Source organism: Dunckerocampus dactyliophorus, chromosome 3, assembly GCF_027744805.1.
Source record: "Dunckerocampus dactyliophorus isolate RoL2022-P2 chromosome 3, RoL_Ddac_1.1, whole genome shotgun sequence".
NCBI classification, from domain to species: domain Eukaryota; kingdom Metazoa; phylum Chordata; class Actinopteri; order Syngnathiformes; family Syngnathidae; genus Dunckerocampus; species Dunckerocampus dactyliophorus.
The window spans coordinates 37,127,100-37,151,759 of NC_072821.1; the positions used below are offsets into that span (position 1 = coordinate 37,127,100).

The window sequence follows — 24,660 nt, forward strand, 5'->3', positions numbered from 1 at the left end:
GGTTCTGGCGCTGGCAGGGAGCAGCTGATGCCCACTCAGGGAGGAAAACAGCGGTCACGGTAGACAACGTCTGATGGACGTCCTGTCCTGACCTCATTTTGTGGTTCTTTTTGGACAGGACATCTGCAAGTCGCTGTGGTGTCACCACACGGGCCACCGATGTGAGACCAAGTTCATGCCCGCCGCAGAGGGTACAAGCTGCGGGCCAGACATGGTGAGGACTGTTTCTGGGGACGGGGACACACACAATCCAATCCAAGACCCTGCTTGACCTCTGATTTGTTGGCTTCTCGTGGAAACTACAAGCACACGCTCATTATTGTTCATCCTATACTCTTCCATGTCTTTCCTCAGTGGTGTTGGCGGGGTCAGTGTGTCAAATATGGGGAGCACGGCCCCAAAGCCGTCCATGGACAGTGGTCAGCCTGGTCCCAGTGGTCGGAATGCTCCAGGACCTGCGGAGGCGGGGTCATGTACCGAGAACGCTCGTGCACCAGCCCCAGGTAAAACGTCCATCCAGCCATCTATTTTCTATGCCACTTATCCTCAGGTAAAACATATACCTCTAAAAATGGCATTCATCGCCTCAGTAGAGGAAACGTCTGACCGCTTTTACGACATCAAAACATGTGAGCGAGAACAGCTCTTTTATCCTACACTCTTGGAGCACCTGAACGCGGCGTCTGCCAGGTAGCTGTCAGCGCGTGCACGCAGAGTCAGCTGACAGTCCAGACTGACAGAAGAGAAAGACAATCTCTCCCCATGCGCCAGACGGACGGGGGAAAACCTCCTAATAGCAGGCTCTGTGCGCCGAAGGCTGCCAAGACGCTCGGTGGAACGTCCCGCATTGCTGCTTGCTCACTCAGACGTAATGCTGCACATCCCACAGTGCAACGCCGCTTTCATAGCGTGTCTTCACAGGCAGCCAGGAAGAATCTGGTGTTTTTGCACACTAGTACTACTATTAATTACTTTCCATGACATTATACATAAGTACTCATCGTAGAATGTCAGTAAATTGAGTGCAGACGTTGGACTGTACCATTTATGCCGTAGCAACGCAAACACGTCATCTTTAACACGTTCCTTGGCCCATGTTCCTCCCCCTTCAACATTTCATGGAAATTGGCTTCGTCATTTTTGCATAGTCGTAACACTACTGTTAGGAATGGAATATGTTGAAGTACAATTCTGGAACTGATTAAGTATCAGCAAGCCTTCAACATGTCTTGTTCAAAGATGAGGGAAAATATTCCATTCCTAACAGTAGTCTGCCCTTTACCATGTGTTATGATTAAGCAAAAATGACTAAGCCAATTTGCATGAAATGTTGAACATCTGCTTTGAACAAGACATGTTGAAGGCTTGTTGATAGCAGAGGGAAAATGTTCCATTCATGACAGAAGGCCAAATAATCCCAAACATTTCCATCTAACTTGTTTAAAAAAAAACAAAAATGCCTCTGTTGGTTGCAGACAAGCAGTGCACTCCATTTGGACTCAGCTGCTTCAAGACACATTAGCAGACTATGGATTCCATTCAGAATTATCACCTAAGGGAAACATTTAATGGAAAAACATCTGTAGGCCCACACGACACGAAAAACTTTTAGGATATCCGTATGTGAAGTAGGCTCCATCATTGATCGGGAACCTGCATGTAATCACGACATAATGGCGAGCTCAATTCTTGGATCACTCAGAATGTTGTGGTGAGACTGCGCACTCGAAAAGAGCATCAAACTACTCCTGAAAACGCTTGTGTGGCCGGTGGCGCTTTATGGCTGTGAAGCGTGGACCCTCAGAGCTGAAGATAACAAAAGACTTACAGCTTTCGAAATGAGCTGTTATAGGCGAACCTTGCGTATTGGCTGGACGGCCCAATCTTTACTGAAAGAAATGGGGAACAGAGCGGAGCATCATGAGAAACATCAAGAAACGGAAGTTGCAATACTTTGGCCACGTCATAAGAGCTAAGAGTCTCTGCACCCACGTCTTTGAGAGCCGTATTAACGGACGACAGGGGAGACGGTGGAGCGACGACATCAAGGACTGGACAAGAGAATCATTGACTCCGTAGATAAGACCTGCACGGGATTGATGTGAATGGAGAAGACTTGGACAGGAACTGATGGTCCCCAACCGTCCGTAACGAGGATTGAAACAGAACAGACAATGGAGTCCATTCCGGAACAGATTAAGTAAAGAAATAAAGCAGTACAAGCATCTGGTGTTTACAAGCTACAGTCAAACCTCGGTTTTCGTGCACCCCAGTTTTCGTATGATGTCAAAACAATTCACCCAAAGTTAGCCTATTTTTGTACAGTGTTTTGGTTTTTGTACAATATAGCACATAAGGGCTGCACGGTTAGCATGATGACCATACAGATCTGGGTTCGTACCTCCGTTTGGTCATCCTTCTGTGGCATTTGCTTATGTTCTCCAGGTACTCCTACGATTGGTTGGCCCGGCGTGCCCCGCCTCTTGCCCACAGTCAGCTGGGATAGGCTCCAGCATACCTCTGCAAGTGTGGACAGGCGGCATAGAAAAATGAATGAATCGCACATAACAGACTAGTCCTTTTGCTTTGTATGGTATCGTTCTGTGCCGAAACAAAGCACCCTACGTGTTACTTACTCACGACAAGCCGCATTCACAGACAGTCCCGTTATATGTGTTTAAAAATAAGTCACAGTAGAAAGTTTGTTTGTATTTCCGTGGGAAGCACTGGTCTAGTACGGATGAAGAATTAATATTCACGGGGAAATAAGGGCTGCATCGCACATCGTGTTGTGGCAAGCGGGGCGTCAGAAGAAGCTGAAATAAGAAAAGAACAAGAAGAAATAAGAAAAAATACGTAGTCGTGTGTGGCCACACTGAGGAACGATGTCACTTTTGTTGTTTTTAGTTACGTTTTGTCCCTTCGTGGTGTCTCGCTAGCGCGCGGCAGACTCTTCTCATACCAATGTGTCAAAGAATAGGAAAGTGAAAGTGAAAAGTAAAGGGAAATTAGATGCATAAGTGGTGCGCAGTGCATTCTAAAAATATAATTTAACAAGAAAACTAAAACATGTTTTTTATTGATAACCCACCATGGGGCCAAAGAAAGTTGATAAAGACAGTGAGAACCACTATTAACTTCCATCTCGCCAGGATGTACGGGAAGTCCGCATGAACAATACGTTCCATCCATTCCTTACTTATATTTATTTTGCATCATTTTCTGCACATGAAATGATAATTACTCTCAATGAAACGTATTACTGTTCATATTTTTGGGTGTCTGGATGAGATTAATTGGATTGACATTATTTCCTATGGGAAAAATTGCCCTGGTTTCAACTCTTTTTAAAAAAATTCTTACACATTCTTTATTCTTCTCTGTCGTCATGAATAAATGTTAATATGTGAACTCTTCAAGGAAGACCCGTGACCCTAGTGAGGGTAAGCGGAATGGAAAATGAATGAATGAATGTTCAACAAAGACAGTCGACAGGCGCTAACAGTAATTGCTGAGACATGGTGAAGAGGTTGGATAAAACTTCTTCCTACACCTTTTCGGACGAGTTTTCAAGTCTTTTCTATGGTCGTCAAATTCTGAAAACATTCACTGCCGACTGCTATTCAATATCGAGGATGATCAGATGCCTTTATCTTGTATTTCTTGGTCCGGTGCAACTGCTCTTGAAGCGTTGTCTCCACCAACCAACACCTGGCGTGTAAAAGTGGAACAAGTGGAGAGGTTTTCCCTCCTCCAGCCCCCTACAAACACACAAAGGGGTCAGTTTAAATATTTGGACTGTTCACTCCACTGGGCTCATCGGCGCTTACTTAACAGCCGGGCAGACGTGGACGCGGCCGACCCGTCTCCTGAATCCCCGCCAGGGATCAAAGATGTTTTCTGCTCATATGATACACATTACGCATACGCCACGACTGGCAGAGCAACGGGGGCCACGGAGGCCTTTTCAAGCAGGTTAGCTGTCAGCTTCGTTTATCATTCCCGCGGCGCTGTTGCAGCAGCTCCTGCTATTACGCACCGAGTTACGGGGTCAGTGGGACACGGAGGGGGGAACGGCAGCCGGGTCTTAGGGTTTGATGTCGGACCCCTGATTTGGGTAAACAGACTTTATATTGATAATTGACAATAAATAGACCTCATAACTTCATCTTGTAGTTGAACTCGTTCAACTGTGTGTGTGTGTGTGTGCGCGTGTGTGTGCGTGTGTGTGTGTGTGGAGACCGCTGGTAATCTCAGTGATTAATTTGGCAGGGCCCCTCTACTCCTAATCGGGCCAGCACCACATGGATTAGCCTGAATCGGCCTGTCGACTGCAATTCACCGACTGTCTTTCAAACCATCGTGATGTGTACTTCCATACCTGTTTCCATAGTTTTCTGAAAAAAGGTGTGCAGCAAGGATCAAGCTTAGGCCCCTTACTGTTTGTCTTTGCTCGAATGTTACACACCTATGGGTCGCCCGAACCTAATATTGTGAAGGCCTCCCACTCGCTGCCTAATTGGGCAGTTAGAAGACATGTGAAGGTGTCGCGCAGGGTCACCCAGAGCTCTGTCAACACTTTATCAGCAGGTTTAAGTCTGGGCGAGTGGATTCCCTGTCAAGAATAGAAATGTATTCCAATAGGGATGATAGAGTTAAACATTGTTCCACGACAATAAACGCAACTGATGTGCTGTAGGGAGAGTTTATAGCGATGTGTACAGGATAACATAAACACACCATACAACTCCATCAACAAACTTAGGCAACACACAATGCAAGATAACAGAGGACATTCAGTTGTTATTGTGTTTCCTTTAACCAACACGTCTGCGATTCATTTGATTTCTGTTGGTAACGTGTTCCATAGTTGGCAGCCCTGAACAGAAAAGGCAAACTCTGTGTAGCCGTAATGTAATGTTGCTTTTTGATGTGGTATTTTACCATTATGTCTTCTAGTACACCCCGAGAGAGGCTCCAGGACCAGGTCACATAAAAAAATTTAAATTAAAATATTTTGTATTTATTTTATGTTATTATTTTTTTAATTACATATTTTTGTTTTTTTTTTAAAGTTATTATAAAAATAAGTTTATATAAACAAAAATTAGTAAAACTCTCAAAATTTAACATATTGTATTTTGTGATATTTTGTAATGCTTTTTATGCATTATTTCCATGGCCTGATGGTGCAGACATGCGATGGGTCTGATTGTAGAGGGCGATGTTGTATTGTTACACAATAGGAGAACAGTCATAGCCTGCATGAACATCTGAGCTGCCTGGATGGATGGCTATGACGTTTCTTATTAGCTTAATACAGGGGTGTCCAAAGTGCGGCCTGGGGGGCCATTTGCGACCCGTGGCTTGTTTGTTACTGGCCAGCTACGCGGTGTAGGAATAAAAAAAAAAAAAAGGGAAAATGGCAGAATGTGAAGACAAAAAGCTGAAATGTTGACACTACTGGCACAAGGCTTTGTCCTGAAATGCATAAACAGTAGCTCATTTTTCTTAGCCATTTTACAAAATAGGTTATATTACGTAATATTTTAAGAAAAATCACGAAGAAAAAGTTATAATTTTATGGAAATAAAGTCTTAATATTACAGGAATAAAACTTAAAATAAGAAAGTTGAGATAGTTGCAAAAAAATAAATACAACTCAATAGCGAAAATGGTATATTAATAGTATACTGTTGAAATATTAAAGAAAAAAATGTAATTTTAAAAGTTGTACTATTATGAGAAACAAACCCAAAAAAGTTGTCAGTTTTGGAAAATTCTGTTGGGGAAAAAATGATAATATTGTGGGAATAAAGTCCAAATATTTGAAGAAAAGGTTTTAGAAGAAAGTGGAAATACTTGGAAAATGAAAACAATTGTGGGCTTTTTTAACAGTGCTACGGTGGTTTCATTCTGTATTGTCACAAATGCATACCTCATTACGGACTTTGGGTGAATGAGATGTGTTTTCTGACAAAAAACATCTTGTTTTCATAGAAAACAAAAATGACAAAAAATGTGCGACGGTGCAGGGCTGTGAATACCGTTCATTCAAAAAGATGCAGTGATGCATTCATCACTCGTGTTTTTTTCATCGTGTAAGGATTTCGACCCCGATGACTCCCGACTCCCATGATGAAGTTCATAAATTCAAAAACAGGCACTTTCGCCCCTTGCGCCGTGCACAAAATCATCAGTCCAATCTAACATGAGCGTCTGCCTCTGTGGAATTGGTAGATTAAAGCTTTCCTTCAGTCGTAGCCGCTCCGAGGCATACAATGAATCTTCTCGCCCCCAGCACCCCCTCGTCCACCTGCCTCCTTGCTCGGTGGTTCCCCCCCGTAGACCACCTGCCAGATCAAACGCAGTCAGCCTAATCCTCACCAACAAGCCTGGGAGATTAGGGTCGCAATCTTGACCTGCTTTTGACGGCGCACATTTTGTCACACACTCATTTTAAGGGGAATGATGGGCGAGTGGTGCTCGAGTTGGGACCTTCACTAAGAGATTCCTTCACTCTGGCACTGAATGAAACAGGTGCCTGAGACATGCTCACCCTTGGCACGGCAGAGTCATCTCCTCCCGCTGCTGGGGAAGACATAGCAGCGCCTCGGGACATCTAAGCATCCTGACAGGCCCTGAGGGCTGTGAAACACAAACCAAAGAATCATATCTGGCTCATGTTTTGTTTTTGGAAGTACCTGCTATCAAATGGTCAATGCTGCAGAAGACAAAAAGTTAAAGAGATGCCTGGGAACTGTGTGGAACTTAGGGATGCAAGCATCCAAAGTCGATCAAATGCGCTGAAGAAGGCCCAATTGGAGCGAATGCCGCGCCGTAAGCACATTACCATATGTGATTGTCTGCTGCCGGCCTAATAGGATCAAGCTACATCCCAACAACCTCCCTCTTACCCCCGATCCAAGCCTGATTGACCCAACTTTGAATGCCCTCAGACACCCTTCGTTTTGATGGAAGATGCTGCTTCTTCTGTTTTGGCAATTTTTCTGTCAATAAAGGCTGTCCACAGAAACCAACTTATTTTTTGTCTATTTTATTTTCAAAGCTTTGAAAAGGCACGAATCAAGCAGAGAGGAGATAGAATGTTTCTGTCAACTGGTGAGAGCCCCGAGACAAAGAAACACACCAGCTTATTTGATCAGGACGTGAAAGCACATATTGTAGGGTTTGCATGCAAGCAGACACATCGACTCTCAACATAAGCGACAGTAAATCAGAGAAGCACCGCCAGGCACCCCTAGGATACCTCTGGCTGGCCGGGTCACCGCGTGACCCTGCCTGTCTCACAGCGCAGACACTGGAGGAAATACAGCATCAGTCATAAAACTCGCATTAGGGCCACATTGGAAAAAAGAAAGAAGAACTGAGTCATGAATTTACAAGAAAAAAAGTCGTAAATGTATGACTTTATTCTCGTAAATGTATTCATAAATTTATTGTTGAAATCTCAGATTATTATTTATTGATGATTTTTTAAAAATGTTTGTTTATTTTGTTTTTTTTAAGTTGTAAATTGAGGACTTTAGTCTCGTAAATTTACGACTTTATTTTTGAAATCTCAGATTATTTTAATACTCCGTTGTGACAGGCATTACCTGAGACGGCTATGAAAAGGGGGGACTTATGTGACCTTTGGCCTTGGGCAAAGGTCACATGACAACTTTTTTGTTGTAAATTTACGACTTTATTCTTGTAGATGTAAAGGTTTTTTCTCGCAAACGTACGACTTTATTTTTGTAAATTTTTCGACTTTATTCTTTATTTTTATTTTTTACATTTTTTTTAATTTGTAGATTTAAGAAAAAAAGAGTCATAATATTGCGAAAGTAAAGTCAAGAAAAAAGGCCTAAATTTAAGAGAATAAAGTCATACATTTACAAAAAAGTCGTAAATTTGAGAGCGCTATGAAAAGAGGAGACTTATGTGACCTTTGGCCTTGGGCAAAGGTAATAGCCAGACTTTTTTTCTCGACTTATCTGACCTTTGGCCTTTTTCCTCGTAAATTTACAACATGTTTTCTTGTAAATTTGCAACGTTACTCTCGTAAATTTACGACTTTTTGTCTCATAAACTTACGACTGTTTTTCTCGTAAATTTATGACATTTGTCTTCTACATTTACGACTTTATTCTTGTGCATTTATGACTTTTTTTCTCGGAAATTCACAACGTTATTCTCGGAAATTCACGATGTTATTCTTGTAAATGTACGACTTTATGCTCAAAATCTCTTTTTAATACTCCGTCGTAACAGGCATTGCCTGAGACAGTTATGAAAATGAGGGACTTATGTGACCTTTGGCCTTTTTCTTGTAAATTTACGACATTTTTTCTCGTAAATGTACAACTTTATACTCGTGAATTCACAACTTTTTTTCTTGTAAATGTGCAATTTTTTTCTCGTACATTTACGACTTTATTCTCATAAATTTACAACTTTATGATCAAAATCTCTATTTGAATTCTCTGTCGTAACAGGCATTGCCTGAGACAGCTATGCAAAGGGGGGACTTATGTGACCTTTGGCAAAGGTAATATTACGACTTTTATTCTCATAAATTTACGACTTTATTCTTGTAAATTTACGACTTCATTCTCGTACAGTAAATGTACGACTTTATGCTCAAAACCTCGGATTATTTTAATACTTCGTCGTAACAGGCATTACCCGAGACAGCTATGAAAATGGGGGACTTATGTGACCTTTGACCTATTTCTTGTAAATTTACGACATGTTTTCTTGTAAATGCAGGATTTTTTTCTTTTTATGTTTTATTCTTGTGAATTTAAGGCTTTGTTCTCGTAAACTTAGGACTTTTTTTCTCGTCAATTTACAATAATAAAGTTGTAAATTTACGTTTTTTTTCTTGTAAGTTTACGACTTTATTCTCATAAAGTTATGACTTTTTACTCGTAGATGTACAACTTTATTCTAATAAATGTACAACTTTATTCTTGTAAATTTATGAATTTATTCTCGTAAATGTACGACTTTATTATTGAAATCTCTTTTTTTTCCAACGTGGCCCTAATACTCGGCCGTACTGTTAGACTGTTTAGACTAAACTTGTTTAGAAGAAAAGATTCATTCCAGACAATTCATTCCATTTTTTTTACTCTCCTCCTGTGTGGGATTCTGTTCCTAGTCAGCATTCTTCAGTACGCTCGCCAAGCGTCGTGCTGCATCACCGGCTGTTTTTACGAGACGTGTTTGATCAGCATGGTTCTTCCGTCTCTCCCTGTGTTCGCGCTAGCCGTACATTTACCGCGTGAAGAGCTGAAGTCAATTTTCTCCGCTGGTGGTCGGGCTGGAATGCTCGACGATGAGTTTAAAAGCTGTGGGAAATGTGATGCCCGCTAAATGTCAACAGACGCCGCTCTCCAACATGTGGTGATTGATGGGAGAATGCAGTGGTCTTGCTGCAGCTCTTTTGTTGTATTCATACTCAAGCGATCCTTTCCAGCCTGACAAAAATGATGGTTTTATCGTCGGAAATCAGTACAGTACATTGACATCTCTCTTTTTAGCTGATATTCTTCAGGCTGTACCCACACAGAACACATTTTAAAGGACAGAGTTCAGTTGGTCAAGGGAACTGACTGGAAATGAAACCTAAACAACCAATCATTTAACGGTGTTTGTGGTGGAAACTGGAGAACACGCAAATGCCACGCGAAAAAGCCGCAGTCTGAAACGAAAGTTGGTACTGTGAGGCAGCAGTGCTGACTTTGCCATGTCAGCAATGCAGGACGTCGTTTTGCAACGGCTAAAATGTCAAACCAGTGCATTTCCTACCAACAAAAGTCTTGGGAAACAACCTTTCAATCAAGGAATTAGTCAATCAGCCTTTTGTTCCCTGAAGTGAATTTGTGGGAACATTTTGGGGAAGGCCCGTTTCTGTTCCCAGTGAATAAAGTCTGTAAAGCATGCTTGCCCAAAAACTTGAGAGCTTTGATCGCAGCAGCTTTAAACACCTAAGGGATCAACTAAAATGGCAGGAAATCATTTTAGTAGCATAAAGCTGAAATATTCTAGAAAAATACATATTTTTTAAAAAGTCTTAATATTGTGAGAAACAAAGCAAAATAAAGTTGTAAGTTTTAGAAAATTAGGTTGGGGAACATTTTTAGAATAAAGTCTTAATATTATGAGATGAAACTTTACGAGAAAAAGTTGAAATTGTTCGAGTCCCAAAAAAGTTCTACGAGAATATTATGAGGAAGAATAATGTCATTCTGCTAGCATAGAGTTGAAATATGAAAGAAGGTTTTTTAAAATCGTAATATTTTGAGAAACAAACAAACCAGAAATAAAGTCTTAATATTAAAAACGAGAAAAATATTTACAAGAAGAAAGCCGACATAGTTGGAACCCCCCCCCCCCAAAAACAGCAGAAATTGAAAAAAAAAAAATGGAATTTTAAAAGAATAAATAAAAAATATTAAGAAAAAAAAGTTGTATTCCAGTCCAAAAAAAAGTGTCAGCTTTATGAGAATAAACTTGTAATAATTTGCAGGAAATTTAGTAGAACAGATTTGAAATGTTAAAGATTTTTTTTGTTTGTTAAGTCATAATATGAGAAGAAAACAACAAGGCAAAACAAAGTTGTCATTTTTAGAAATTAGATTGGGGTATAAGTTATAATTTTATACAAATAAAGTTAAAATTTAATGAGAAAAATATTTACATAGTTGGAAAATTTAAAAAACAACAACAAGAATGTGAAAAACAGCTATAATTTTGCAAGAATAAAGTAAAAATATTAACAGAAAAAAGTCGTACTCGAACGAGAAAAAAGTAGCAATTTTACAAGAATAACCTTGTAACCTTATGCTGAAAAATAATGAATAATTAAGTCATAGTATGAGAAAAAAACATGGGGAAAAAAAGCTAAAATGTTATGGAAATAAAGTCAAAATATTATGGAAATAAAGTCTTAATATTACAAGAAGAATATTTACAAGAAGGAAGTTGACATAGTTGGAAAATAAAACAAAAAAACAGCAGAAATGGCAAAAAACAGCTGTAATTTTACGACAATAAAGTCAAAATATTTAGAGAAAAATGTTGTATTCTAAAGAGAAAAATGTTGCAATTTTATGAGGATGTACTTGTAATATTATGCTGAAAAATAATGTCATTTTAGTAACATAGAGTCCTAATAATATTATGAGAAAAAAACAAAATACCGTAAAAAAGGAACTTTTAGAAAATCAAGTTGGGGAAAAGTTACAATGTTATGGAAATAAAGTCAAAATATTATGGGAATAAAGTCTTAATATTACAAGAAGAAAATGTACTAGAATAAGGTCAAAATATCAAGAGAAAAATGTAACACGAATGAGAAAAAAAGTTGCAATTTTACGAGATTAAGCTCCTATTATGAAAAAAAAATGTCATTTTAAGGGTCTAGACTTGAAATATTAGAAAAAAATGTATGTTCATTTTTAAAAGTCGTAATATGATGGTAAACAACCCAAATAAAGTTGTAATTTTGGAAAATTAGGTTGGGGAAAACGTTATAATATTATGGGAATAAAGTCAAAATATTATGGAAATAAAGTCATAATATTATGGCAAGAACATATTCGAAGATTTTTGAAGATGAAAGTTGAAATGTTTGGAAAATGAAAACCAACCAGCAGCAAAAATGGGGAAAAAAGCGCAAAACCCGAAGTTGATGCTCATAGGCTTTTTCACCTTTATGACAAAGCTGAGATGCAGTTTTTTCTTGAAATATGCATAACATCTTAGCATATCTACATGTGTTGCTTTACAAAATATCAAAGTGGCATGCTTTCATTTTTCACTATGTGGACCTCGCGGGAGGAAAAGGTTTGGACAAGGAAGACTTTTGATGACCCTGTGCCACAGTTTCCTCACCCTAACACAAGGCTGATTTGTCTTCCCTGTGTGATGCAGGCCGCAGTACAACGGTAAATTCTGTTCAGGCTCCAGCCGTTTCAACCAGCTGTGTAACACCCGGCCGTGCCCGCACAACACTGTGGACTTCCGGACCCAGCAATGCGCCGAGTACAACAGCAAGCCCTTCAGGGGCTGGTACTACAAGTGGAAGCCGTACACCAAAGTGGACGGTACTGTTAAAGGCTTATTCTGTGAAGACTTTGAATGAATGGACGGTCTGTCCTGTGTGACAACTGTAAAGCTTTTCTTAACGAGCTGTCAGTAATTGATTCCTTTACAACATTTTCAAGTGCTCCCTTAGGATTTTTAAAGACGTCACGCAATTCGCCGTATTCCGACATAAAGCGCAAGAGCTGGGGAGCGTCTGATTGGCCAGCTCTTAAACACACAAAGCCGTGCGTATTGCTGCGGGCGAGCTTTGTCTCGTCTTAATTCGGCTTGATCTTCTGTATTCTGCACCGTGCTGTTCCAGCCCAAATCTCTTTAATGAGGTTTTTTCTGTGATGCCAAGCTCTATTTACTGCCGGGGTGTCTGGGGCCAAAAAAGCTGGAGGAAACGATCACTGTGTGTAATATGCATGGGAGGCATGCAGCCACTTGCACCCCTCGACACAGTGGGAATAGATTTGAAAAGGAAGCCTTCTGGCTCTCTCTGAGCGAGGGTAAAGGGAGGGAGGGCAGTGAAGGACAGCGGTGTGTTTGGCCAGCGTCCCGGGCCTGTTTAAGCTCTTGATGAATGGGAGGTTATGTTGGGAGGAACATATTCTAAACCGCCTTTGGAACCTTGGGCCAAGTCACCTTTGCTGTCATGTACTTCAACCACGGGCAGCTGCTCAGACTTGTCTGTGATGGCTGATCTTTGAACTCGACAATAAATCCCCGGAGAAGACTTCATTGTCAGTGTCTGTCCTTTCCCATTCACGCTCTGCTGGAGCTCGCTGCTGGTACTGCAACGGCAGGTTTAGCGCCACCAAAGGCAGTCGGTTTTGTTGGTTAGGTGGTCAGTCAGGATTTGGCAGAAAGACCCAAGGTTGGCTCATACCAACGAAAAACCCAGTTTCACTATAATCACAGTCCCCCTTTCCTCCCAGCTCGGCATCTTGGCTCGGTACAGCCCCTGACGTTTTCCATCGGTAAAAGCTGGTACTCCGAGAGACGGATAGGCACTTAACTAAATCTCCTTGATCAACTACGGGGAGGATCGAATTTATCGTTGGCCTCTGTCTCGTCTGGGATGCCAGTGAATATTCTCATTCATTCAGGGTCATTGAATTGATTGAAACTGGAATGTTGGGGTTGTCTTACAAGTAGGTTTGTGAACAATAAAACGGATATCCGGTTTGACAAGCGAACGATTCGGTCGGCTTCGCCGGTAGCAGCCTCCTGAATCAACAAGAATCAGCCATAAAACTTTAGATGAATGGATCGTGGCGACGTGCACCAGGTACCGCGAGGGCTTAGGCTGCCGACGAAAGGATTGTCGCGCATGCTCCATAGTTTGCCATGACTAAAGATCTGCAAAAAAAACAAAGTTTGGAATGTTTTTGGTGCAAAACTTGAGCAGCCAGACCAACAGATGCCAGTATGTTGACGTTGAAATTTTGCACCTTTATAAGCTAGCTGGAGTGTCCCAAAACACTATGCTCAGTCTGAAACGTTGCACGCTTACTATTGTTATGACGTTTTCAGTATGGGATCGTTGACTTTTCCAAGCTAACACAGCATGTGACAAATACTTCTATTTATTTATCTGTGCTTTGACACATTTTTGCCACTTTTGAAGAGCTGTGTCATTATTTAAGGGGCTTTGCACTATTTATTTAACATCAGCCACGTTTCCAGAAGTAGACCTCGTAGCGGCCTCAAAGCCGATACTAGTTTATCACTGGTTTAGCATCCACCAGTAACTTTTAAGGCCGTTCACTTTTAATGGAGGTGTCGATCCAGAGATGTATTTGTGCAATTTGAGGTCCCAGGTCGTCAGTGGGACCATCTACAGCAGCATGAGTCCAATGATGCATTGCTTGTTTGTTCATAAGGTCTTACGGCCCTTTTGAACCAGGAAGAAGCATCTCCAGAGCTCCTCACCCTACCTCTCCCGCTGATTGACTTTGTTTCTGTGCCCCCCCCCCATCCCACCTGCACAGATGAAGACATCTGCAAGCTGTACTGCACCGCGGTGGACTTTGACTTCTTCTTTGCCATGTCCAGCAAGGTCAAAGATGGCACCTCCTGCTCCGACCACAAGGGCGACATCTGTATCGACGGAGTGTGTGAGGTACTGTCACTTTATTTCCTTACCATTGGATAAAACGACACTCCGGATGATCTCTCCAATGGAAATGGGATGATTCACTCAAGAGAGTCAGGTGGCCTCGGCTCCCGAGTGACCGCCGTTCCACTGTTGACCTAAACGCCGCCTTTGGGGCGGTAGACCGCAAGTGTCGCTTTTCAGCAGCTGTCAAGAGCGCATTTCCAAAGAATAATTTCAAAACTCTGACCATGATCTTTCCTCCAACTTAACCCAATTGTCTTGTGGTTCAACCTAAACCGACGCGTTGACACTTACTTTGTCCACGGGGAAGACGCGAAGCAGAAACTAAATCGGAATGAGTCCGCCACAGTGTTGCTTTTGGTGGGCCACCAGCCTTTGGCCTTAATTGGCACAGACATGAATTACATGTTGAGTTCAGTACGGTATGTCGGCAACTGCAGTCATTGTGGCCAACATACATACTGTATACTCTTGTTAAGGGCTGCACTCTATCTGGCAACACGTGTAACGCTGTGAGCCTCTTGAAATAATCCAACAGTTTGGATAAGGCATAAGCAATTGATTGCAGCTGTGTGCATTCACTTTAAGATCCGTGTGGCGCGGGGGTGTCCACATGCTAAAAAATGAAAGGATGCAGGGGGCCATTGCAATATTTTTAACTGTGGCTATTTAAAAAAAAACATACATATGCTCAGAAGGTTTATATGTCCCCACAGTCTTGTCATATAATAACACTGAAAATATACATACATTATACCAAAACAAGTTTCATTTAATAAACAGGTAATACATTAAATCATCACGTGTTTAATAATAACAGTAAATAATTACAATATTTTATTAGATAATAAAAATATAAATACAAATATATTTACATTAACTTACATTTACAATAAGAGCGTGTTTCTTTTTTTATATTATATCTATATATTAAATACTTTGAAATGTATTGTTGGTATAATTGTGTAATATATGCACATACGTGTACATTATGTAGATAAAACACCTGCACCTCAGCAGTGTACTTTTAAATTATTATTTTAAATGCAGGTTATTCATGTTAATGTAATTGTATTTATACTGTATTTATACTGTATTTATGTATATTGTATTTATACTGTATATCATTTATCGTTTTAACATAGAATTTTTAAAATAATTATTAAAACTTTTGTAAATTGTTTAATGATTTTGGTGACAACATATTTTATTTTATTTATGTACTATAGATGACATATTTTAAAATATTTTTTTTTATAATTGTATAATATATGCATATACAGTATATGACATAAATAAACACCTGCATGTCAAAGCACATGATTATATAAAATGTAGGTTATACATGTTAATGTAATTGTATTTGTATTATATAAAATGAATATTTCTATGTATACATTTTATAATTATTAACATATTTTTAAAAATCATTTAATGATGATCAGACCATATTTTATAATATTCTATTTTTGTATGTACTGTAGATGAAATATTTTTAAGTTACAATTTTGTGGTAATATGTAGCTACATATATAAATAAACACCTGCATTTCAGCAGTGTTGCAGCGTAGGTGACAAAGTGTCTTATTATTAGCATCATTAGTGTCAACATTTCAACTCTTTTTCATGCCCATGTGCGCAGTTTTCCATTTTTGCTGTTGTCTTTTTTATGATGTGCTGCAGCCCAGTTCAAAAAAGGAACTGCGTGCCGCACATTGGACAGCCCTCGTGTACAAGCTTGCAGAGGATGATTAGCTGAATGTGTCCAATGCTGGTGTCACTTTATTGCCATTTTAACCATCCAGCACGCTTTGATGTGTTTAAATGCTTAAAGACATTCAAACAAGCTGGGATTTGCAGTGAAATCTGCTTTTCTGCCACCTTGAAGCGTCTCGTCACTCCGTTTATATGCATTTACGAGCACCTAACACAGCTAAGATGCCTGCTTTTTGGTGTGGTTCCTGTGCAGGCTGTCGGCTGCGATCAGATTTTGGGTTCCAAGGCCTCTCTGGATGCATGTGGCGTTTGTAAAGGAAGCAACTCCACGTGCAAATTTCACAAGGGCCAGTACACCCTGCAGCACAGGGCTAACGGTAAGCACGTCCTAGCTGACACTGGGAATGGGGATGGGTTTGTTTATTTAGGACATGCCTAACAAAGTTACTTTAAGGATTACGACATGTTTACATTTGTACAATGCAACATGTCAGGAAAGAAGTAGGGGTTAGTGGGGTTGCAACAGTCCCTTGAAATATTCAGAAACAAAAGTACGCATCCCAAATTGAGCTGAAAAGATATTATTATATGACATATTATTTTATTTGATCTTGATCCAGAGTACTACTCCATGGTAACAATCCCCGCTGGCGCTCGAAGCATCCGCGTGGAAGAAATGGAGGTCTCCACCAGCTACCTGGCGGTGCGTTCCCTGAAGAGGAAGTACTACCTGACCGGGGACTGGACGGTGGACTGGCCGGGGAAGTTCCACATCGGAGGAGCCGTGTTCAGCTACCAGCGCTCTTTCAACAAGCCGGAGAGGCTCTACGCCGCCGGGCCGACTAATGAGACGCTGGTGTTTGAAGTAAGCCGGGTGATGTGCTCTCATGCCGATTGGCGGTGACAGGCTCCCTGACCAGAGATGCTGTCCCACTGTTCTTTTTTTTTCTTTCATGCGACATGGCCTCGATTAATTAGAAGGGTATAGACCGAGTCATTGAACGGAGTGGTTGGAGCTTTCTTTAGCGCTGCAGCAGGAGGTCCGTCTTGAAGGGTTAAGGTGTTATGTCAGGGTTGGAGAAGGTTCGAAAGCTTTAAATATCAATTAAGGAAAGCTCGGTGGGGTTCACAGTGTCTCCACAGATCTTTCAATGTTCAGTGAAAGGGTGAATAGTGGAAAAAGTAGACAAAAGGTTCAAGATGTAAGGGTTAATCAACTCGCTGTACGCTGTCAACAATGGCGTCACGGAAAGACAAAGACAAAGTCTGGCACGATACGCTGAGATGATGTCACGCGTGGTCTTTAGAGGTATTTGTCCTGAAAATTCCAGGCTGAATTGTGAATTGGACAACCTCAGGGGGTTTTGACTTAATAGCAGCGATTGCCAAAGTCTGGCACGGGTGCCATTTCTGGCCCGAAGCTGTTTTTCTATTGGCATATTCTAAAATGAATGAACTTTTGATGCTCGCTAAAAGGGTGAAGAAGACAAATGGTTCATGATGTAAGGGTTAACCAACTTCCAAGAAAATAAAAGTAATATGCATTAAATAACGAGGGTCCAGGGTCATTCATAAGGAATGTAGTGGTGATTTCAATTTCATGACCAAAGGAGTCAGTAGGGTCCTAATATTCTGGCCAAATTTGCAAAAACAAACAAAAACAAAACGTTGCTGCTATAGTGGAACGCGACGTCGAGATAAGCCGTTGTCAGCATAACTGAAACTAGCCATTGCTTGCACATTTACTGTACGTACAGTACATGAGGTGTATCGGAAAAGTTCCAGGACCGGTGATATATTTCAAATCCAAGCTGCAACCTCCAAGTTTTCCGCTTCCAAGTAATCCCCCTGGAGTCTGATGCACTTTCCCAGCCTTCTCTGCAACGCATTCACGCACGGCTGGAAGGATTCTTCCGGGATCCTTCGCGGCTTCGTCGTCAAGGTCATTTAATGTCATCCACGTCTTGAAAACGGGTCCCCTTGGTGACCATCTTGAGCTGGGTTGGGAAAGAGGAAAAAAATCAGGTGGGGTGAGTAAGGCGGTTGCTCCAGCACGGTGATGTTCTTCCTAGCCAGGAACTGTTGGATACTCAGAGCAGCGTGAGTTGTCCTGCTGCAACTCTCGTCTCGTCTCGTGCACAGAAAGACGCAAACGCTGCAGGATCTTTAGGTAGATGTACTGGTTGATGGTCTGGCCCTGTGACAAGAACTCACAGTGGACGATGTCCCGTACATAGAACAATGTGATCAACAGGAACAGTCCTGGAACTTTCCTGACACACCTTTTATGTACAGTGGCGTGAAAAAACGTTTACCCCCTTCTTAATTTTTTTTTTTGCATGTTTGCCCTCTAAAGTCCCCAGTCAGAGAGTTAACTCTTTGAGTATGTTTTTGTTGTTTACTTTGATTAATTTTAGTAGTGTAATGAAAACAACAAAAAAACAAGACATTTTCATCAATTTCTAAAAAAAAAAATAAAAAAAACACAGTAGGGCTGAATGATTTCTGCGGGAAACAGAATTTACTCGCGGAAATTGACATAATGTGAATCAAATGTTGTCAATCGTGAGGAGAAGGAACGATCGTGTCGGTAAGTGTTTCTCGGCTTTCAAAATAAGAGCGCTGTTAGCCACATCTGGTCTAGTGGTGTAAACAAAGGTCAGGTCAGGTTCCTTTATTAATACCTGTAGGTGGCTTACTCTGGGGGTGGCATGGCTCAGGTGGTAGAGTAGTCGTCTCTCAACCTGAAGGTTGCTGGTTCGATCCTCGGAATAGATTGTATCCCATTTCTGGAATATTTCGACATTCATTCTACATTTCAGTTCAGCATTCACGCACAACTTCTGCAGAGATTGCTTCATCTAGTTAATAAGCATGATGGCAGTCCTGGCACTGTAAAGTAAACGGCAGTCACATGCTAACTGCAACTGCGTCCTCTCACCTCAAAAACACGTGATGGACGCTTAGCGTCTGAGTCTTTGCTTGCCCTAACGCGTCAGAATGCGATGGTGTTACAGGTGGATAGTCCTGACAGCCAAAGTCATCAGTCGCAGAGTCGTTCATCCTCAGTCTTGTTGGTGTGGGGGGATGTAACTATGTCAGCAGAAGCATCTGTTTTCTCTTGAACTCTGACCTCCAGGTTGCAGAAACAGAAGTGGAAACCAGGTGAGGTTTTCACTCGTGTTAAAAAAAAAAAAAAAAAAAAAAAGCTGCTGAGGCCTTGTGCAGGCCGGTGCTTTCAAAGACAGGATTGGGCGGCCAGTGTGGTATTTGCTTCGCTCGCCGGTCACTGTCGCTTGAATCGAGGAATGTCTCGGCTGTGGGAGCTATTTTGGAGAAGAGCTTTTGCGCTCGTTGAGCTGCTGTTGGCTGGTGAGCCACGCATTGTTGTTTGCTTTTGTAGCTGCAATTTTGACCGTAACTTGAACACAATAGATTGATTTTTTTTCTTTTTTGGAACAATTATAGAATGTTGCTCCACATTAACCTGGAGGAGAAAACTGGAAAAGTCAAACATTTAAGACTGCTGACAAACAAAACTGCACGGGAATGCCACATCCTATTTTGCTCGCATTACTGTAAATTACATTTGTGGCGCCCCCTACGGGTTGTGATCAAAATGCTTTGGAACACACGCTAGCATACATGTAATACACATATCCTCAAAGTTGTATAATCATGACATAAATGCTTAATGACTTATGCACAATTAGTCGCTGAGTCTTGGAGGTTTGCCTGCAAAGACGTTTTGCTGGATGGCGGCTGTGTTTTTCCACCAATCTTGCTCACTTTTTACACATCAAATGTCGAATAACGAGGAAAAAGAATGTCATTTTAGTAAGATACAGTTTAAATATTAAAGAAAAAAGACATAATTTTTCAAAAGTAGTAATATAAACAAAACAAAGTTAAGTTGTAATTTTTGGAAAATTAGGTTGGGGTAGAAAGTCGTAATCCATCCATTTTCTTCCGCTTATCCCGGTCCGGGTCGCGGGGGCAGCAGTCTCGGCAGGGAAGTCCAGGCTTCCCGGTCTCCCGCCACCTTTTTCAGTGTGCCCAACGTGTCCACATCCAGCGTGTCCGAGGTCTGCCCCGGGACTAGATCCGGACTAGATGCCCGAGGCACCTCAACCGGTTCCTCTTGATGTGAAGGAGCAGCGGCTCTACTCTGAACTCCTCTCGGGTGAGCGAGCTCATCAACTTCTAGAATTCTAGAAATTTCAAGTCAATCCAATTTATGGGGTCAAACTCGGAGTTTTAATAACAGCGCCACCATGTGGTGAATTTGTTCCAAATTTGCAACCTTTAGAGGAGTAGAAGGGTTATGTGCGATGTTAAGAGTTCTGTGTTGTCCGACTGTCTGTGAGGCCTTGAAGGCGTCAGGCTGAGTGCTTGTGCGTGTTCGCATGTGTGGTGACGGCTGGGAAAACAGAGCTCTGGTGTCAGAATGTTATCGGTATCGCCATATATCCAAAGGTGTCGAGATCAAGTGAAAAAATGTGGATCGGTGTGTCCCCAGCAGTTGCCGTAGCAACACAAATGCAATCTGGCGGCCCCCTGTACTGGGGTCTGGCGGTTTTCAAAGGGTAATGAAACGGGTCTTGAGATAACCAGTAGTATTAGAATGATATGTCTTCTCGTTTCTTTTATCCCCTTTGGACTTTTACATTTGCTTTCCATCACCATTACCGATTGAGACGCTGACGACGTACAAAAGCAGGATTAACGTTCTAAGGACCCGACATTGTCCTTTGGAGAGAAAGGAAGCTTAATACGAGTAACCATGATCTGTGCGTGGCCGTCATACATCTGTGCTGATCTGCAGATGTCACAGCCGTAATCTCTCTAAGTATGCCCTGTAATTACAAAAAAAGGAGCTTGATGGAGGGTTGGTTGGAGAGTAGGCTCGCCGCAAGATTAAAAGATTAAGAATTCTGCAATGGAGCTCTTTGAATGTGATGAGTTAAGGTCAGGACGCACAAATTGGATTTTTGGTTTTTGTTTTTTCCTGCACATGATCTTCATAGACGCGTTTCCAACAAGCGGCACGGTTGCGACACAAATTTGGCGATGTCTAAATCAATTGTTTGAAGATTTGCAGTGCTTATCCTGGCGGACGCTGACGTCCGTTGGGTGTCTTCAGCACTGACGCAGATGGAAAGATGCAAAAAAGAAGCGATCAAGTCTCAGACGTTTGGACACAGCTCTTCTGTTGCGTGTCTGCTGGTGTACATCGTGTCATGTATTGGTGGGAATTGGGCGCTCGAGATTGGGAGGAAGCATTGCATTACAACAGAATGAATATAGAGTGGAAGCAAACTGGAGACGGATGAAGACTGCTCGTTTGGTTTGCTACCATGACAACAGCCTTTTGGAGAAACTAATTGTGAAAAATGTTCAGTCTGAGCATGTGCGACTAGGTACCAGCCAAAACATCAATGTTGGACCATGGAGCTATGTTTGCGTCAGATGCTGAACTTCATGTATTCTGTACGTTGAAGAAAGGGTATTCAAATCATGTGGGTATCTGCAGGGTTTTAAGGTTATACGGGTGGTCCTGGGTGCTTGCTCCGTAAACACAAGACTCGCTGGAAAAGTAGTTACAGTTAGTGCACCGCAGAAGACTCTTGCAACCATCATTAAGGATAAAGGTGGTATTGTAACGTCGATAACAACGATAACAACACTACCTGGAAAAGGGTGGAGTGCCACCCTTAGGGTCTGGGATGAGATTCTGCCCCAAATGGAGGAGTTTAAGTACCTCGGGGTCTTGTTCAAGAGGTCGAAAGACGAATTGGTGCAGCGTCTGCAGTCATGCCGACTCTGCATCGGTCTCTCGCGGTGAAGAAGGAGTTGAGCTACGTTCCTGCCCTCACCCATGGTCATGAGTTTTGGGGAGCGACCGGAAGGACAAGATTGCGGGTTCAAGCGGAGAGGAGACGAGCTAGATGAGTCTGGATCAGGCGTCTGGTTCGGATGCCTTTCGGACGCCTCCCTGGGGAGGTGTTCAAGGACCAACCGACTGGTAGGAGGCCTCAGGGAAGACCCAGGACATGTTGGAGAGACTATGTCTCTCAGCTGACCTGGGAACACCTCAGGATCCGCCGGGAGGAGCTACATGCTGAAGAGAAATTAAATGATTAGCTCCCATGTATAGTTGGCAGGGCTCCAGGCTACATTGTCTAAATGTTAAGATGTGTAGTGAAGCCTTTTTTTGTTTTTACAAAGCTGCTGCCTGTCAAGTGGTGGGCGTATCCAAGGTGGTGGTCTCATTTAGCTAGGGGTGGGTCAGAGGCGCTATCATGTCTATTAGGATGGAGTTTTTTTTCCTTCATGACGTCATGAAAAGACGCAACTTCAAAATCGAGCGTTTGTGCGCCTCTTCTGTCAAAAGCGAAGCAAACAAGTGAGGGAGATGACAAATTTTTCTCACGTTTGGTGCTCATTAAATAGGCTCTAGGGACACATTTTACTCTAAGAACATCATTAAAAAGTCACTTTGGCATAATAAGAGACATGGGAAGAGGTGTTTGTCTAAAGGGTTTCTTTATGTTTGCTGAAGAAAGGCACAAACTTCCCATTTGACTTGGTTATCAACATGTAAGCGTAACCTAATTTCTGCAGAGTCAGCCTCTTCTGACGTTGACGTTAAAACACACGGGAGGTTTCGGCATGCCCGCCGACCTCCTTTTGTGATCCAAGCGACAGCGGTTAACATAGGCAGCGTTTTGAAGCCTTGACACATCATTTGTTTGCCCCCGTCAGCTACATTCGTGCATGTGCAGGCCCGGAGATAAATGCTCCACCTTTTGGCTACCGGACCCACCGCACACTTGGAGGCGATAACTGATTGTTTGACTCTGTGGCTGTTGTTGCCTCGGGGATTTTGAAACGTGGATGGGACCCAGGAGGCGCTTGGCTTTCACTCCTTTTGTGTAAGCTGGGATGAAGGCCAAGGAAAATCAGCCGTATCGACAGCTGTGTCAGTAATTTGACAGTCGAACGACGGGCAAATTGTAAAATTGACAGAGAATTATCAACCCTTAGCTGTGGAAGAGCGTGATAGCTTGAGTATGCAAATGAGCTTTTAGCGAATCCTCGTGTACGTTCCGTGATGATTCTCGGACCCTCTAATGACCACCTTCGTTTTCTTTCATCTGCGAGTCTCCGCTCGAATTGGACGTCCAAATAAACGTTCTTTGCAAGGTAACTCGGAATCCCCGGCTGGTCGGAGAGAATAGGAAAAGGATGTGGTGCGGTGGAAGATGCAGGAAATTGAGCAGTGCGCTGTCCAAATAAAGTGACCATCCCGCTTGTGCGGTGAGCTGGTTCTGAAGCACAGAGGAAGAAAATTCGCATCCTAATGTGTGCTGAACTCTCAAGGGGCTCGTGGCCAAAAGTTAATGATAGCGCTAAAGCACCCTGCCACGTTGTCACACTTATATATCCATATTTCATGTCCCGCAAGTCTCAATGCAGCATATTTCAAACTTAGAGTCCGCTTTTCTATGGTAGCTTTCAAATGTATGTGATTTAAAGACCAACTTACAGTTTATTTGATGACGTAAAATAGACAAGTCGCCGAGTAAAAGGAGCAGTGGGGTGCAAAGCCTTCTCTGCTGACCGAAACGCTACCACAAGCACTGACCTACATTTCCAACTTCAATTGTAGTATTTGTTCCATGAAATTGTATTAATTGTTCCCAATAGTTCATTATCTTCATTTAGTAGCGTGTTTCATGCCTGCGCTGCTCCCATGTATAAGTTAGATATGTTTGTCCAATCAGACTTCAGCTTCCTTGTGTTGCCATATCAATGTAATCTGCCCAGGGCCTTCAGAATCCGGAGTGCAGGCCCATGTCATTTAAACGCTACTAGCAAAATTCACCACAGATTCACCTCACAGTTACATCAGCACTTTTTGTTCCTCTGATTGGTTGATCAGAGAAAAACTGTAAAACAAGCTGACTTACGCCCACAGTGGCTGACGAGGAAGAGAATACATCTCTGGTGAGTAGATGTGTTTTATTTAAACCTTTTATGGTTATTAGATAAATATTGATTCTATATTCAATAATGGAAGTTGTAAATGTAGGTCAGTGCTTCTGATAGCGTTTAGGCCAGCAGAAAAGGCTTTGATGGCCGTGACTGCATACTACTGATATAAATGGACAGAGACAAGTAAATTAGACAAAATCAGTGAGCTGGCATTGTTCAACTACAAGCTGGGACTATTAATGCTGCACTTCAATAAGGAACTTACATACTGTATACCTGCTAGCACTTATTTATAATAAGTAATGGCACAAGGGAATGTGGTTTGAATCCTAGTCAGGTTAAATGACAGCATCGATTATTATTATCATTATTTTTTTAATAACACTGCCCCTCGCAATGTCTGCCAAGAAAAACTCTGGCTGGTCAAGTCCCAGGTACCAAATGCACCACCCGCCCCTGAAGAGTACACAGTAATTCTGCTAGGTTTGCAGCTATGTGGTGGAGGGGGGTTGGCTGTCACGTGCACGCATGCAGCATTGGCCGACGGTATGCAGTTGCATTTGGGATGTGCGTGTGCATGGGTCGGAGGGACTGCGCTGACAGACATGATCTACAATATAGCATGTCAAATGTATCTTAGATTACTTCTGTTGTGGTCTGGTGCTGTATAAAAAAATACTATATATATATATATATATATAAATAATAAATAAGTCAAATAA

General features: G+C 41.9%; 1 protein-coding gene across 2 annotated transcripts in view; it reads left to right on the forward strand.

Annotated features, from left to right (window-relative positions):
• The window catches only part of adamts18 (ADAM metallopeptidase with thrombospondin type 1 motif, 18), a 65,421-nt gene that overhangs the window by 21,005 nt on the left and 19,756 nt on the right, over positions 1-24,660 (forward strand). For both annotated transcript variants that reach the window (XM_054771434.1, XM_054771435.1), the window contains 6 exons: positions 119-214; positions 355-503; positions 11,947-12,119; positions 14,097-14,227; positions 16,194-16,317; positions 16,561-16,805. In XM_054771434.1, coding sequence (XP_054627409.1) covers positions 119-214; positions 355-503; positions 11,947-12,119; positions 14,097-14,227; positions 16,194-16,317; positions 16,561-16,805 — 918 coding nt within the window. The remainder of the gene's footprint in view (positions 1-118; positions 215-354; positions 504-11,946; positions 12,120-14,096; positions 14,228-16,193; positions 16,318-16,560; positions 16,806-24,660) is intronic.